The sequence below is a fragment of the Ranitomeya variabilis genome, chromosome 6 (assembly GCF_051348905.1).
Source record: "Ranitomeya variabilis isolate aRanVar5 chromosome 6, aRanVar5.hap1, whole genome shotgun sequence".
In the NCBI taxonomy this organism is placed as follows: domain Eukaryota; kingdom Metazoa; phylum Chordata; class Amphibia; order Anura; family Dendrobatidae; genus Ranitomeya; species Ranitomeya variabilis.
The window spans coordinates 569,460,753-569,478,753 of NC_135237.1; the positions used below are offsets into that span (position 1 = coordinate 569,460,753).

The window sequence follows — 18,001 nt, forward strand, 5'->3', positions numbered from 1 at the left end:
TTTTTGTATATATTGTATATAGTGTATTGTATATATTGTATATAGTGTGTATAATAGAGGGTCTTAGTTAGGTTGGGTGGGGGGATTGGGGGGTTCAACGGCGGTGATAAGAGACTGATCTGGCCTGGCCCAGGCCCCGCCTGGGGAAAAACTTTGTGGCCTGATCCTAGCTCAGATAATTCCTGAACTTTGTGGCCAGAGCTGGATCAGGGGTGGCGGGATAGTTAGAGTAGGTGTGTGTATATATATTAAAAAAGGAAAAAAAATAATAAATAAATTTAAAAAAAATGTTAATTTTGTACACTGTATTGTATTTAGGTTTGTGGTGGGGTGAATGTGGTGGTGTAAGGGGGTGGCTGTAAGGTAAGGCAGTGGGACCAGGAGGGTTTTGTTGTGTTTGCGGTGTTGTATAGTGTTTGGTTTAGTATAATGTGTTTACAGTGTATATATTGTATATAATATTGTATATAGGACGGTGTGAATGTAGTTGGGGTTGTATATAGTAGTATGAATGAAGCTGGGCCGGGGGTCTTATATGATTTTATACTATTTATTATGTAAAATTTTTACAGGGGTATTCATGTAGTTATGAGTATTTTGTTTGTCGTCTTTTAGTTTTGCTTTCTTTATTTTTATTGGAATTTTTCTTTCACGTCCCTGATTTGTAGGTCATGAACTTTCTCCATTTTGGTTCCATTTCTGGTTTATTTCTTTGTGATTTTTGTCGTTTGTTGTCGTCTGATTGGAGCTTTGTTCTTATGTTTTGTTCTGTTGTGTTTTATTTGTAATGTATCTTAGTTATTGTCATGTAAAGTATTTTATTTTATTTAATAAAAGACCTGGAGTCTAGGACACAATGTAACAGCAGAACAGCGAGTGCAGCTCTGGAGGTGATAAGCCTCCACCAGAAGTGAGTCACACAGTGGCTCTGGCTGTCGTCTGTATTCACACACGTCCGTTCTCTCTGCTCCTCACCTGTCGCAGATCCATGAATTCATTGATCTCCTTCTCATAGGGATCGGCGTCCTCCCCATAGTGATCCGCGATGAAGTCCTGGTGGAGAGCGAACATGAGACCAGTCATCGGAGGGGCTTCATGGCCCCCGCACTTCTCCTGATACAGGGCTCACCAGGCTACACTGCCGCGCTGCATTCTGGGAGATGTTACCGGCCCAGCAGTGACACCTGCAGCCCCGTGGAAGAGGTCGGAGGCTTCTCACCTTCAGAGCGTCCATCAGGTCCAGATCTTTTGTCTCCTTTAAGCCGAGGGGGATCATGGGAACGCTGATCGCTTCACTGAAACACAAATCAGGTCAGGATTGAAAAACTACAAAAGCAAAAGTGTCCAGAACTAAGAGCAGGTCCACAAAGCTGTGGTCTAGGGTGCTGTTTGCAGGGCAGAGCCGCCATAAATGTAGGACCCCCCTAAAGTCATACAGTAAGCCCTGAACTATTCTGGTATGTATGTCTGGTGGTAATAGTCCTGATACCTATCGTTCTGGTAGATCTCCACTGAGCTGTTCAGCTCCTCCAGCTCTTCTTTTAGCAGCTGCAGGTTGGAGTTGACATAACTGAGCTCCAGCGCCACTGTCTCCTTCACCTTGTGATTGGTGGTGGCCCTGGACAGATACAACAGAACAGTCAGTGATCGGAAGGAATAGCGCCCCAATCTGTGCCCACCAATGAGAAGCGTGACCGGATGGCGCCAACATCATTAATAAATATGGGAAGAAAAAAAAGGTATAACAAATAACGCGAAAAAGCTCAGGAGAGATCGAGAGAGAGAAAGAAAGCGAAAGAGCAAAAAAAGAGAGAGAAAAAGTGAGAAAGAGAGCGAGAGTGAGCAAGAGAGAGCGTGAAAGAGAGAGCGTGAAAGAAAGAGCGAGAAAGAATGAGCGAGAAAGAGAGAGCAAGAGAAAGAGAGCGAAAGAGCGAGTGAGAGAGCGAGAGAGAGAGCGAGAGAGAGAAGGAAGAAGAGAGGAAGAGAGAGAGAAAGAGAGAGAAGGAAGAAGAGAGGGAGAGAGAGAGAAAGAAAGAGAGACAAAAAGAGAGAGAGAAAGAGAGAGAAAGAGCGAGTGAGAGAGCGAGAGAGAGAACAAGAGAGGAAGAGAGAGAGAGAATGAGCGAGGGGATCAACAAGAATAAGAAAAGAAAGTGGTGACAGAGCAGCATCACTGTCCACAGCAGAAGCTGAGGTAAATGTTGGGGGTTGCAGGGCAGGGTGAGATGTACAAATATCCGGAATGATCTCTGCTCTGTCCCCGTAGTTGGGGGAGGGGATCGTATTCTCACATTTCCAGCGCTGAGATATCATAAAATAAAGAAAATAAAAGTTTTTCCAAAACAGGAAGAGCGGAGCCGGCGATCAGCCAGGAAATATCCTGCACGTGACCCAGAGGAAAACCGCAATGTTATTAAGGGGACGGTGACCGCTGCAGGTAGATCCACTTTATCAGCAATCAATGAAAGTGACTTGTTGCTAACTGGGTCCTCCGCTCCCCCAGCACCGATCCGTCGTGTCCTCCGCTCCCCCAGCACCGATCCGTCGTGTCCTCCGCTCCCCCAGCACCGATCCGTCGTGTCCTCAGCTCCCCCAGCATCGATCCGTCGTGTCCTCCGCTCCCCCAGCACCGATCCGTCGTGTCCTCCGCTCCCCCAGCACCGATCCGTCGTGTCCTCCGCTCCCCCAGCACCGATCCGTCGTGTCCTCCGCTCCCCCAGCACCGATCCGTCGTGTCCTCCGCTCCCCCAGCACCGATCCGTCGTGTCCTCCGCTCCCCCAGCACCGATCCGTCGTGTCCTCCGCTCCCCCAGCACCGATCCGTCGTGTCCTCCGCTCCCCCAGCACCGATCCGTCGTGTCCTCCGCTCCCCCAGCACCGATCCGTCGTGTCCTCCGCTCCCCCAGCACCGATCCGTCGTGTCCTCCGCTCCCCCAGCACCGATCCGTCGTGTCCTCCGCTCCCCCAGCACCGATCCGTCGTGTCCTCCGCTCCCCCAGCACCGATCCGTCGTGTCCTCCGCTCCCCCAGCACCGATCCGTCGTGTCCTCCGCTCCCCCAGCACCGATCCGTCGTGTCCTCCGCTCCCCCAGCACCGATCCGTCGTGTCCTCCGCTCCCCCAGCACCGATCCGTCGTGTCCTCCGCTCCCCCAGCACCGATCCGTCGTGTCCTCCGCTCCCCCAGCACCGATCCGTCGTGTCCTCCGCTCCCCCAGCACCGATCCGTCGTGTCCTCCGCTCCCCCAGCACCGATCCGTCGTGTCCTCCGCTCCCCCAGCACCGATCCGTCGTGTCCTCCGCTCCCCCAGCACCGATCCGTCGTGTCCTCCGCTCCCCCAGCACCGATCCGTCGTGTCCTCCGCTCCCCCAGCACCGATCCGTCGTGTCCTCCGCTCCCCCAGCACCGATCCGTCGTGTCCTCCGCTCCCCCAGCACCGATCCGTCGTGTCCTCCGCTCCCCCAGCACCGATCCGTCGTGTCCTCCGCTCCCCCAGCACCGATCCGTCGTGTCCTCCGCTCCCAGTAGATCATTGATCCCTTTTATCAGGTGTGACAGGATCAGGCAGGTTTCCTCATCATATAATCTATATATGGAAATATATGAAAATATTTGCGCTGCGCAAATATTTTCATATATTTCCATATATAGATTATATACTTTGGCGTTTTTCGCCTAACATCGGACTATTGGTAGTTGGGTCCTAATATTTGCTGCAGCAGGTTGTAATCCATAAGTGATTATGCAGCGCCCTTAATTTCTGTTTAATTCTAGGTTTCCTCATCATGTTAGTGGCCACTACGAACGTTTCCCCCCACAGACACTTCGGGGGATTGTTGCACTTCGAGAGTTTTCTTGTTCTGTATTTGTGATGGAGCATGGAAACCAAACCTGTGGATGTCTCCAGTCCGGAGCGAGGCGGCAGCTCCTGTGTAATCACCGACTGATGACGTCCCCGATGGAGACGAGTCTGGAGACGCTGCAGCCACGGGGGCAGATGTAGGCCACACAGGCGGCTCACAGCAGTGATTACGGAGGAGATGCCGGCAGACGACCATGAATCACCGCTGAGGGTGGAGGTGCTGGGACCTCTGCACAGTCCCGGACTGTAGGATCCAGAGGTTGTGACTTCTGTTCCCCTTAGGCTCGGTTCACACTGCATTAACGCAAGTGCCGACATGCCTTCACGCTAGCTATGCGCCCGAAATAGAGATTAACGGCAGCGTTACATGACTGCCAGAACACAGTATGAACCCAGCCTTACAGATCAGTGATGGCTCCATCCTGTGATCTCCGTCACTTCTCGCTCCGTGCGGCCGTCGCCTCCATCCTATCCTGTGCGATGCTCTGCGACACTTCTATCATCTGCACAGTTCATGGCGGCTGCAGATAAGAGCGAGGGGGCGAGGGTCGTCCTATTGTCTGGGACAGGACACAATGATCGGAGCAGTGCGGCGATAACACACGGCCAGGAGCCATTCACACACACAAAGGCCCCAGGACGAGACCCCGAGGTGTTATCTGTGCGCACAATGGCCGGCGACAGACGAGGACGACAGCATTGTGCTCAGCGAGACTGCTGAATGTTTAATGTGCAGATATGGAATAACAGACAACATGCGAGAGGGCCACGGACCGCACGGAGCAGAGCCCAGGCAGCTGTGCTCTTACATGGGACTGCTGGTGACGTCTGCTACATTATCTGTACTGTGCTATCTCTCCCGCTACATAGGACTGCAGGTGACATCTATATTATCTGTACTCAGAGAGCTATCACTGTGCTACCTGTGGGGTTACATAGGACTGCAGGTGACATCTACTACATTATCTGTACTCAGAGAGTTATCACTGTTATTTGTGGTGTTACATAGGACTGCAGGTGACATCTACTACATTATCTGTACTCAGAGTTACCACTGTTATCTGTGGTGTTACATAGGACTGCAGGTGACATCTACTACATTATCCTGCGTGATAATATAGGTGAATTTAATGAAAATGTAGAGTCCCAGTGGGTGGAGATAAGGGGAGGGGGAAAAAATAATAAATTACTGATAGGGGTTTGTTATAAATCTCCAAAAATAATGGAAGCAATGGAGAATATCCTCGTAAAGCAAATAGATGAAGCTGCGACTCAAGGAGAAGTCATTATTATGGGGGACTTCAACTACCCTGAAATAGATTGGGAAACAGAAACCTGCAGTTCCAGCAAAGGTGATCGGGGTCTGACAACTATGAGAGACAATTACCTTTCACAACTGGTTCAGGACCCAACAAGGAGGGGGGCACTGCTAGACCTAATATTAACCAACAGGCCAGACCGCATATCAAATATAAGGGTTGGGGGTCACTGGGAGAATAGTGATCACAAAATAATAAGTTTTTGTGTATCCTTTAATAAGATGTGTAGTAGAGGGGTGACAAGGACACTAAACTTCAGGAGGGCAAATTTCCAACGGATGAGAGAGGATCTTGGTGCAATTAACTGGGACGATATCCTGAGACATAAAAGTACACAATGAAAATGGGAGACATTTATTAGCCTCCTGGATAGGACCTGTGCACAGTATATACCGTATGGGAATAAACATACTAGAAATAGGAGGAAACCAATATGGCTAAATAGAGCTGTAAGGGGCGCAATAAGGGACAAGAAGAAAGAATATAGAGAATTAAAGGAAGTAGGTAGTGAGGAGGCATTAAATAAATACAGAAAATTAAATTCTGTAAAAAGCAAATCAAGGCAGCAAAGATTGAGACAGAGAGACTCATTGCCAGAGAGAGCAAAAATAACCCCAAAATATTCTTTAACTATATAAATAGTAAGAAACTAAAAAATGTATAGTGTTGGCCCCCTTAAAAATAGTCTGGGTGAAATGGTGGATGAGGATGAGGAAAAAGCCAATCTGATAAATGACTTTTTTCATCAGTATTTACACAAGAAAATCCCATGGTGACAATATGATCAGTGATAACAAAAATTCCCCATTAAGTGTCACCTGCTTAACCCAGCAGGAAGTACGGCGGCGTCTAAAAATCACTAAAATTGACAAATCTCCGGGCCCGGATGGGATACACCCCCGAGTACTGCAGGAATTAAGAACAGTCATTGATAGACCATTATTTGTAATCTTTAAAGAGTCCATAATAACAGGGTCTGTACCACAGGACTGGCGTATAGCAAATGCGGTGCCAATATTCAAAAAGGTGCCACACAAAAGGTTGATACATAAAATGAGAATAATGGGGATAGGGGAAAATATGTATAAGTGGGTTAATAGCTGGCTCAGGGATAGGAAACAAAGGGTGGTTATTAATGGAGCACACTCGGACTGGGTTGCGGTTAGTAGTGGGGTACCACAGGGGTCAGTATTGGGCCCTCTTCTTTTTAACATATTTATTAATGACCTTGTAGGGGGCATTCAGAGTAGAATTTCAATATTTGCAGATGACACTAAACTCTGCAGGCTAATCAATACAGAGGAGGACAATTTTATATTACAGGATGATTTATGTAAACTAGAAGCTTGGGCTGATAAATGGCAAATGAGCTTTAATGGGGATAAATGTAAGGTCATGCACTTGGGTAGAAGTAATAAGATGTATAACTATGTGCTTAATTCTAAAACTGTGGGCAAAACTGTCAATGAAAAAGACCTGGGTGTATGGGTGGATGACAAACTCATATTCAGTGGCCAGTGTCAGGCAGCTGCTACAAAGGCAAATAAAATAATGGGATGTATTAAAAGAGGCATAGATGCTCATGAGGAGAACATAATTTTACCTCTATACAAGACACTAGTTCGACCACACTTAGAATACTGTGCACAGTTCTGGTCTCCGGTGTATAAGAAAGACATAGCTGAACTAGAGCGGGTGCAGAGAAGAGCGACCAAGGTTATTAGAGGACTGGGGGGTCTGCAATACCAAGATAGGTTATTACACTTGGGGCTATTTAGTTTGGAAAAACGAAGGCTAAGGGGTGATCTTATGTTAATGTATAAATATATGAGGGGACAGTACAAAGACCTTTCTGATGATCTTTTTAATCATAGACCGGTGACAGGGACAAGGGGGCATCCTCTACGTCTGGAGGAAAGAAGGTTTAAGCATAATAACAGACGCGGGTTCTTTACTGTAAGAGCAGTGAGACTATGGAACTCTCTGCCGTATGATGATGTAATGAGTGATTCGTTACTTACATTTAAGAGGGGACTGGATACCTTTCTGGAAAAGTATAATGTTACAGGGTATATACACTAGATTCATTGATAGGGCGTTGATCCAGGGAACTAGTCTGATTGCCGTATGTGGAGTCGGGAAGGAATTTTTTCCCCCAATGTGGAGCTTACTCTTTGCCACATGGTTTTTTTTGCCTTCCTCTGGATCAACATGTTAGGGCATGTTAGGTTAGGCTATGGGGTGAACTAGATGGAATTAAAGTCTTCCTTCAACCTTAATAACTATGTTACTATGTTATTATCTGTACTCAGAGAGTTATCACTGTGTTATCTGTGGTGTTACATAGGACTGCAGGTGACATCTACTACATTATCTGTACTCAGAGAGTTATCACTGTGTTATCTGTGGTGTTACATAGGACTGCAGGTGACATCTACTACATTATCTGTACTCAGAGAGTTATCACTGTGTTATCTGTGGTGTTACATAGGACTGCAGGTGACATCTACTACATTATCTGTACTCAGAGAGTTATCACTGTGTTATCTGTGGTGTTACATAGGACTGCAGGTGACATCTACTACATTATCTGTACTCAGAGAGTTATCACTGTGTTACAGTTTTGCTCAAAAGTTTACATACCCTGGAAGAATTTTTGCTTTCTTGATTTTTTTCAGAGGATATGAATGATCATGCCAAAACCTTTCCTCCACTCATGGTTAGTGGTTGGGTGAAGCCATTTATTGTCAAACTTCTGTGTTTTCTCTTATTAAATCATAATGACAACCCAAAACATCCAAATGACCCCAATCAAAGGTTCACATCCCCTGGTGATTTTGGCCTGATGACATGCACAGACATTGACACAAATGAGTGTGAATGGCTACTGAAGGTAACATCCTCACCTGTGACCTGTTTGCCTGTAATCAGTGTGTGTGTCACGATAATGTAAAAATGTCATATTGTGAGTTTAGTTTCAGAAAGTACATGGCTTTCCAGACAAATGCTGCAGATTCGACCACATCCCTTTCTCTCCCTCTGCAATCGTTCATACGAAGACAAAGCCCTATAGCAGACACTCCCTGCAACGTGATACCAATGTGTGAGCAGTTTATGGCTGTTATCTGCAGCAGATAAATCTCCCTATAACTACTCATTCCCTCCTCCCAACTAATACCAGCCCAAACTGGTATAGCCCCTTCCAAACTGCATGAGATCCTTTCTTCTATTAACGTGATATATATGGGCACCGATCCGGGCTAGGGATATAAGAAATATATATTCCGGATGTTCATCGAAAGAGCAATCACTCACTGAAAGTGCTAGAAGCTAAACGCAACAAGTGCAAAGCGTGGATTTCCTCATAAGCGGTTCAGGTAATTGCTAAGTGTTTACACTAAAAGAATCACCCCGACGTGGCGCACCTCGTGATCCGGGTGTATTCCAGACATGAGATTCCTACAGCGAGCTAGGTATAAAAATAGTTATCCTAAGTCTAAGTAAAGGGGAGGTTTCAGCCTCTAAGTGATGTCACCACAGGGGGAGTGCCTGGGTTTTGGGCTAGGAATAACTTAGTGAGACAGCATTCTTGCAGTGTCTTTTGTCTGGGGTCCAGCTGCTATACAGAGGGGTGCCATGCATCTGGATATATGCTCACCCTTCTCCCCAACACACGGCCAGTCAAGATGATACAATGACATAACGACCTGTAAGTGTTCTTTTCAATTTTAATCCCATTTTATTTGTATTGTACATATGATTTGTCTCCTTTATAATTTCTATTTATACTTTGAAAGCACTGCCTACTTTTTTTTTTTTGAGTAAAATATATAATTTACTAGCACTAGCTGGTCTCCCCATGCTCTAAACGAACTGTTGCTTCCTCTGAAGTGAATTACGCTACTGATTTGGGTTGGCTTCGGACCAGAGGGAGGCTTTGTAGCGACGGCGGCATTAATTATTTTTCCCGCCTGAGTGGGAGTTATATTGCCCTTGCTGCAGTGTGTCCAATAGCCAGTACATAGCAGGCAGCCTTTCTGATGACCAATTACCCTAGGTGCCGTACCCTGACTGACCTGAGGGTAAGGGGGGCGCCAGAGAGCTGCAAGTTTAAAACCGGAACTGGGAAGTGGGATATAGATAAATCCCCTTCAGAAGGAACCAGGGGCAACCAAAAAACCCCGGTTCATGACAAATTGGTGTGAGTGGTGGGGATGATAAAGGTAGCTTCCCTGTGAACCATGACAGATTGGTGGGATCCCGGTGGGATCCGTGACAAATTGGTGGCAGCCCGGTGGGATTTGTGACAGTGTGCATAAAAGCGGAGTGAGTTTCTGGGATCCAGACAGACTCTTGCATCTTTCATCCAACCACTGACATTTCTGGATTGTGAGTCATGGGGAAAGCAAAAAAATTGTCAATGGATCTATGGGAAAAGGTAGCTGAACTGTATAAAACAGTAAAGGGATACAAAAAGATATCCAAGGAATTGATAATGCCAGTCAGCAGTGTGCACACTGTGATTACATATGGAAAATCAGGGGTTCTGTAAAAATAAAACCATGGCCAGGTAGACCAACAAAAATGTCGTCCACAACTGCCAGGAAAATTGTTCGGGATGCAAAGAAAAACCCACAAATAACATCATCTGAAATACAGAATTCTCTGAAAACTAGCGGTGTGGCTGTTTCAAGATGCACAATAAGGGGGCAGTTGAAGAAAAATGGGCTGCATGGACGAGTCGCCAGAAGAAAGCCATTACTGCACAAATGCCACAAAGTATCTTGCTTACAATACGCAAAAAAAAAAAAACAACAAAACATAGACAAGCCTCAAAACTTCTGGAACAAGGTAATGTGGAGTGATGAGACCAAAATTGAACTTTTTGGCCACAACCATAAACATTACATTTGGAGAGAGGTCAACAAGGTCTATGATGACAGGAACACCATTCCTACTGTAAAACACGGAGGAGGATTGCTGATATTTTGGGGATGTGTGAGCTACAAGGGCACAGGAAACTTAGTCAAAAGTTGAAGGAAAGATGAATGCAGCACATTATCAGCAAATACTGGAGGCAAATTTGCACTCATCAGCCTGGAAGCTGCGCTTGGGACGTTGTTGTATGTTCCAACATGACAAAGATCCAAAACACAAGGCCAAGTCGACCTGTCATTGGCCACAGCAGAACAAAGTGAAGGTTCTGCAGTGGCCATCTCATTCTCCTGACCTCAATATCATTGAGCCCCTCTGGGGTGATCTCAAGCGCGCAGTTCATGCTAGACAGCCCGGGAATTTACAGGAACTGGAGGCTTTTTGCCAAGAAGAGTGGGCAGCTTTACCATCGGAGAAAATAAAGAACCTCATACACAACCACCACAAAAGACTTCAAGCTGTCATTGATGTTAGAGGGGGCAATACACGGTATTAAGAAATGGGGTATGTGAACTTCTGATCAGGGTCATTTGGATGTTTTGGGTTGTCATTATGATTTAAGAAGAGAAAACACAGTAGTGACAATAAATGGCTTCACCCAACCACTAACCATGAGTGGTGAAAACATTTTGGTGTTCTAATTCATATTCTCTGAAAAAAGCCAAGAAAGCAAAATTTCTGCCGGTAACGTACAGCGTGCACCTCTCCCTCGTCACAATGTGTCAGCGCAGTTCATTATCCGGATAACACTCTGAGCTGCGGCTGATGTGGATTTGTTTCGGTGCTGGGAGGATTTTCAGGATTAGGCGATTTATTTCGGGGTTATGAGGGATAACAGAGAAATGTTGCACAGAGTTATGTAGAGGAATCCTAATGACGGATGATGAGGGTATTAGGCCATGGCACATCGGAGTTACGGGCTCATATCATAATAGAAGATAAAACAATCTGCTGATGGCCGCGCCTGTCAGACCCCAGAGGATTATTTTGGGGTCTTTCAGCATTTCACTAGTTTTGACATGAAGAAGAATACAGCGTACGGCACTACTACTCCCACCATGACAAATCTGATGGAATTCCCGACACAGGCGCCAGTACTGACCGGAAGAGGTTCTCGGCTCCGGCTCTCATCCTCATCTCCTTGTTGATCTGCTGGTTGATCCGGGCCCGGCGGTGCTGGAGCTTACTGCGCTGCGTCTGGGCAAACGGGTCACATCCCTGCAGGAGAAAATCGGGGGTCACATACAAAATACTGCAGAAAACAGATGTGCTCGATGTACACGTCACATAAGGGGCCCCGACCTCTGTAGACCCCATAAGACATGCACCTTATAGCCAGTGATTGCCCCCTCTCTAATAACGGACACATTTATCACGTTATTTTCCTCTTATTTGACCTTTTTGAAGCATTTTTTATATATTTTCTGGAGATGATTTGGCTTCTTGCTTGTTGGATCCCTGACGTTTTCTTTCTTTATTTTGTACAGCTTTGATTGTACAATTTTAGCCTTTTTTGCAGATTTTTTTAGCTTCCCTAATTCACTAAGAACAGATTATTTTCCATATTGGAAATATAATAATATCTATTGTCCCAGCGCAGGAGTGATCGGCCGGTGCGGGGAAATGCTGGGGAGCAACAATGCCTTCAAAACCTGAAATGTTTGGGCCGTGAGGGGTTGAATCACTTGGCTCCTCGCAGAGGTAGACACAGGAACGCCTCTCGTGTAAATCACCTGATGGTTTATTACAGCACAGCACAAACCACGGGAGGGTTCAGCAAAATAAACATGGGCTTTCTGGCCTAATGGCAAAACAACAACAAAAAAGTGTAAAATTAATGAAGAAAAATTTAAATCTCCTCAGTTGTGCCCATTGGCCGCTCGCAGCCTTCATCATCAGTGCCCGGTGGCTGCCCCGTCATCAGTATCTGGCGACCACCTGCCGCCTCCATTATCAGTATCTGGCAACCGCCCATCACTTCTTCTTATCACTTGTACACAGGTTATGGAGGAGCTTGGCAGGAGGTTGTACCAAACATCTTGGAGACCGGACCCCAGATCTTCTGTGGATGAGGCTTGTGTGGATCTTTCTGTCTCTTCACATGATCCCAGACAGTAGGGATGATGTGAGATCAGGGATCTATAGGGTCAGATCATCACCCCAGGACTCCTTGTTATTAATGGCATTGGCTGGATGTTGGGGGTCGTTGTCCGGCTGCAGAATAAATTAGGAGTAGAGATGTGCGAGCCCAAACAGTAAAGTTTGGCGTCCATACCAAACACCTACTATTTCGGCATGGACACCAAACACCGTGTTACTGTTCGGGTTCGGGTGCATGGCAGCGCGGCAAACACTGCTTGTGATTGATAATAAAATCATTACCGCCTGTCAGACAGCCGCGGTTACCACGCTGTCAAATGACACTGTAAGCCCGCAGCTGTGATCGGAGGTTTAAAGTTTACCTCCGGTCACTGGTGTCAGCTGATTGGACTACTGCTCCCATCAGCCGACGCCTGCTGCCGCTAATAAGGCCGGCGTCACACTCAGCGTATGAAAATATGGTCCGTATTTTACGGCCATAATACGCAGAAATGTTCCCAAAATAGTGATCCGTATGTCATCCGTAGGCAGGGTGTGGCAGCGTATTTTGCGCATGATATCCTCCGCATGTAATCCATATGGCATCCGTACAATCACATGGCGGCAACTCAGTGCATTTAGGCATGTAGACATGGTCAAGACAATCTCCTGCAGTTCAAACCGAGCATCAGTATGGGGAAGAAAGGTGATTTGAGTGCCTTTGAACGTGGCATGGTTGTTGGTGCCAGAAGGGCTGGTCTGAGTATTTCAGAAACTGCTGATCTACTGGGATTTTCACGCACAACCATCTCTAGGGTTTACAGAGAATGGTCCGAAAAAGAAAAAAAATCCAGTGAGCGGCAGTTCTGTGGGCAGAAATGCCTTGTTGATGCCGGAGGTCAGAGGAGAATGGGCAGACTGGTTCGAGCTGATAGAAAGGCAACAGTGACTCAAATCGCCACCCGTTACAACCAAGGTAGGCCTAAGAGCATCTCTGAACGCACAGTGCGTCGAACTTTGAGGCAGATGGGCTACAGCAGCAGAAGACCACACCGGGTACCACTCCTTTCAGCTAAGAACAGGAAACTGAGGCTACAATTTGTACAAGCTCATCGAAATTGGACAGTAGAAGATTGGAAAAACATTGCTTGGTCTGATGAGTCTCGATTTCTGCTGCGACATTCGGATGGTAGGGTCAGAATTTGGCGTAAACAACATGAAAGCATGGATCCATCCTGCCTTGTATGGAGCATCTTTGGGATGTGCAGCCGACAAATCTGTGGCAACTGTGTGATGCCATCATGTCAATATGGACCAAAATCTCTGAGGAATGCTCCCAGCACCTTGTTGAATCTATGCCACGAAGAATTGAGGCAGTTCTGAAGGCAAAAGGGGGTCCAACCCGTTACTAGCATGGTGTACCTAATAAAGTGGCCGGTGAGTGTGTATATATATATATATATATATATATATATATATATATATATATATATATATATATATATATATATATATATATATATATATTTACTATATATACATACATATATACACACTGTATTTATATGTAATTCAGCGCGAGATATGTGAAAAGCCGGTAATTCAATTGCTGGCTTTTTCTTTCTCCTTCACAAACCCGACAGGTTATGAGGCATGGTTTACATACAGTAAACTGTTGTGAATTCTGCTCTTGGGTTCCCTCCGGTGGTTGTTGGTAGTAATGCAGTTGTCCCTGGGTTGCAATCCTGGGCAGGTGTCCCTGCTGATTGCAGCTCTGACTGGGATATTTAGGTGTGCAGGATTCATTAGCCCTTGCCAGTTGTCCATTGTTCTTGGAGGTTTTGCATCTCTGTCTGGTTCCTCCTGCCCTGCTGCCAAATCAGCAAAGATAAGTGTCTGGTTTTGTTTCTACAGCACACATGCTGTGTGCTTTACAATTCAGTATTATTCAATGTTTTTTCTTGTCCAGCTTAGACTGTGTTTGGATATTTCAGTCAAGTTGGATTCTCAGGAGATGCAGATATACATTCCATGTCTTTAGTTAGATGGTGGAATTTTTGTGTTATCTGCTGTGGATATTTTTAGGGTTTTAATACTGACCGCTTAGTATTCTGTCCTATCCTTTCCTATTTAGCTAGCGTGGCCTCTTTTGCTAAATCCTGATTTCTGCCTGCGTGTGTCTTTCCTCTAATACTCAGAGTCAATATTTGTGGGGGGCTGCCTATCCTTTGGGGTTCTGCTCTGAGGCAAGATAGAATTCCCATTTCCATCTATAGGGGTATTTAGTCCTCCGGCTGTGTCGAGGTGTCTAGGATGTGTTAGGTGCACCCCACGGCTACTTCTAGTTGCGGTGTCAGTTTAGGGATTGCGGTCAGTACAGGTTCCACCTACTCCTGAGAAAGTCTCATGCGGCTCCAAGGTCACCGGATCATAACAGTAAACCATCTCATATCCCTTTTTTTTTTTTTTTTGCATATTCCACACTACTAATTTTAGTAGTGTGTATGTGCAAAATTTCGGCGCTGTAGCTTGTAAAATAAAGGGTTAAATCGCGGAAAAAATTGGCGTGGGCTCCAGCGCAATTTTCTGCGCCAGAGTGGTAAAGCCAGTGACTGAGGGCAGATATTAATAGCCTAGAGAGGGTCCATGGTTATTGGCCCCCCCAGCTAAAAACATCTGCCCCCAGCCACCCCAGAAAAGGCACATCTGGAAGATGTATTCTGGCACTTGGCCACTCTCTTCCCACTCCCGTGTAGCGGTGGGATATAGGGTAATGAAGGGTTAATGTCACCTCCTATTGTAAGGTGACATTAAGCCGGATTAATAATGGAGAGGCGTCAATTATGACACCTATCCATTATTAATCCAATAGTACGAAATGGTTAATAAAACACACACACATTATTTAAAAGTATTTTAATGAAATAAAGACACATGGTGTTGTAATATTTTATTATACTCGTAATCCACCTGAAGACCCTCGTCCTGTAAAAAAGGTAAATTAAAAAATCAACAAAATCAACAATATCCCATACCTTCCGTCGTTCTGTCAGTCCCAGATGTAAATCCATCTGAAGGGGTTAAATCATTTTACAGCCAGGAGCTGTGCTAATGCAGTCGCTCCGGTCTGTAAAATGTTGTTAATGAATGTAATGCAGGGGAATGTCCTGTAGTTACCTTGAGTTGCGGTGACGCACCCCCTGCTGGATGTCCTCATATGAACTCGAGCCTGGGAAAAGTTCCCACGCTAGAGTTCATATGAGGACATCCAGCAGAGGGCGCATCACCGCGACCCAAGGTAACTACAGGACATTGCCCTGCATTACATTCATTCACAACATTTTACAGACCGGAGCGACTGCATTAGCACAGCTCCTGGCTGTAAAATGATTTAACCCCTTCAGATAGATTTACATCGTGGGACTGACAGAACTACGGAAGGTATGGGATATTGTTGATTTTTTAATTTACCTTTTTTACAGGACGAGGGTCTTCAGGTGGATTACCAGTATAATAAAATATTGCAACACCCTGTGTCTTTATTTCATTAAAATACTTTTAAATAATGTGTGTGTTTTATTAACCATTTCATACTATTGGATTAATAATGGATAGGTGTCATAATTGACACCTCTCCATTATTAATCTGGCTTAATGTCACCTTACAATAGCAAGGTGACATTAACCCTTCATTACCCCATATCCCACCACTACACGGGAGTGGGAAGAGAGTGGCCAAGTGCCAGAATTTGCGCATCTTCCAGATGTGCCTTTTCTGGGGTGGCTCAGGGCAGATGTTTTTAGCCAGGGGGGGGCCAATAACCATGGACCCTCTCTAGGCTATTAATATCTGCCCTCAGTCACTGGCTTTACCACTCTGGCGGATAAAATTGGGCGGGAGCTCACGCCAATTTTTTCCACGATTTAACCCTTTATTTTAAAAGCTACAGCGCCCAATTTTTGCACATACACACTACTAACATTAGCAGTGTGGAATATGCAATTAAAAAAGGGATATGAGATGGTTTACTGTATGTAATCATGTCTCATATCATGTCGGGTTTGTGAAGGAGAAAGAAAAAGCCGGCAATTGAATTGCCGGCTTTTCTATAGAACACCGCTGCTTATTTCTCGCAAGTCACACTGTTGGTCCGTGTGTAATCCGTATTTTTCTTGCCCCTATAGACTTTCATTGGCGATTTTTTTTGCGCAATACGGTGACAAACGCAGCATGCTGCGATTTTCTACGGCCGTACAAGACCGTATAATACGGATCAGTAAAATACGGCAGATAGGAGCTGGGACATAGAGAATCATTGTCTCGTATGCAATCCATATTTTCTGCACCTCTCATACATCCGTAAAACTCGCTAGTGAGACGCCGGCCTAACAGGGAGAGCAGACGGCGGCTGATGGGAATATTTATTAGCCGCTTTTAAAAAAAAAAAAAAAAAAAAAAACCCTGCATGGGTCCCCTGGTTTTTTGATAACCAGCCAGGCAAAACTGACAGCTGCAGGTCACAACCTCCAGCTGTCAGCTTCAGCAAGGCTGGTTATCAAGAATAGAGTAGTCACCACGCCATATTTTTTAATTATTTAAACAACTAATTAAAAAATGGCTTAAGGTCCCCCCCATTTTTGACAACAAGTCTTGTTAAAGCAAACAGCTGGGGAGTGGTATTCTCATGCTGGTAAGGGGCCAGCCTAAAAATAGCAGCTGCCCAGAAAAGGCGTATGTATTGCCAGTGGCAAGGGGGGGGGGTTATATTTCTGGGGTTAATGTCACCTTTTTATCGTCTGGTGACATTAAGCCCACGGATTACTAATGGAGAGGCGTCTATAAGACCTACCCATTATCCTATAGTTATAAGGTAGATAAAGGCACAGCCAGAATAAAGTCTTTTATTTTAAATAAAATAAAAGTTTTACTTTATTTTAAAAAATAACAAAAACAGTTACAATCACCTAATGCCTAATTCCACCAAATCCCTTGTCTCCTGTAATAAAACTAAAATAAAAAAAAACAACAACATTCCTCACCTGTCCATCGTTCTGTCCAACGCCGTAATCTATGTCTGGGGATAAACGGCTTTCAAACTGTACGGTGCCAAAATGCGACCACCCAGGCTGAGAACCGCTGGTGACTGAACTGCTGCGAGGGCAGCATTAATGACTAGCGGTGATGTAATCGAGGTTACCACCAGACACGGAGGCTGCGTTTCCAGCCATGCTGGAATGCGGTGACCTTGATGAGATCCCCACTAGCACTGGGGTTATTTCAATGTGATGAACTCGCCTCTGCACCATGAGACACCGGCGGGAGGTCATTGCAGCTCATTGGCCCGGCTGTGAACGCAGCCTCAGTGACCGGCAGTAACCTCGATGAGGATCCACTGGGGAACAATCTGCTTCTGCTACAGCCTAATATTTCACATTTTACTTCTCAGGCCAGAGACTGCTGCCATTGTTCTGACCGGTTTCTATGTTTTTGGGCATCGTTGAGCCTTGATCTTGATTCATGTAGAAGGTCTGGGGCTTTTTTGGCCACAATTTCTCCAAGAAGACAACTTCTGGCTAGATTTCTCCACACTGTAGATGGTGTAGCCAGTCCCAATGGTCGCTGCCAGTTCTGAGCTAATGCCACTGCTGGACATCTTCAGATTGAAAGGCAAGTAACATGATGTGTCTCCGCTGCTGCGCTAGTTCCTTGGACACCACTGCGTCTATGGTCCTCAATGTCGCCCATTTCCTGGTGTTTCTTTAGAAGAGCTTGAACATTACATCCTGAAGCCCCGGTCTGCCGTGAG

At 45.7% G+C, this 18,001-nt stretch overlaps 1 protein-coding gene across 3 annotated transcripts in view; it reads right to left on the reverse strand.

Annotated features, from left to right (window-relative positions):
- RHPN1 (rhophilin Rho GTPase binding protein 1) overlaps window positions 1-18,001 on the reverse strand; it is a 57,594-nt gene that overhangs the window by 29,377 nt on the left and 10,216 nt on the right. The window contains exons 3-6 of one of the 3 annotated variants that reach the window (XM_077271375.1): window positions 11,218-11,333; window positions 1,490-1,618; window positions 1,220-1,295; window positions 976-1,053 (exon numbers count right to left, since the gene is read on the reverse strand). In XM_077271375.1, the coding sequence (XP_077127490.1) occupies window positions 976-1,053; window positions 1,220-1,295; window positions 1,490-1,618; window positions 11,218-11,333 (399 nt within the window). The remainder of the gene's footprint in view (window positions 1-975; window positions 1,054-1,219; window positions 1,296-1,489; window positions 1,619-11,217; window positions 11,334-18,001) is intronic. The other 2 variants (XM_077271376.1, XM_077271377.1) reach the window with 2 other exon arrangements.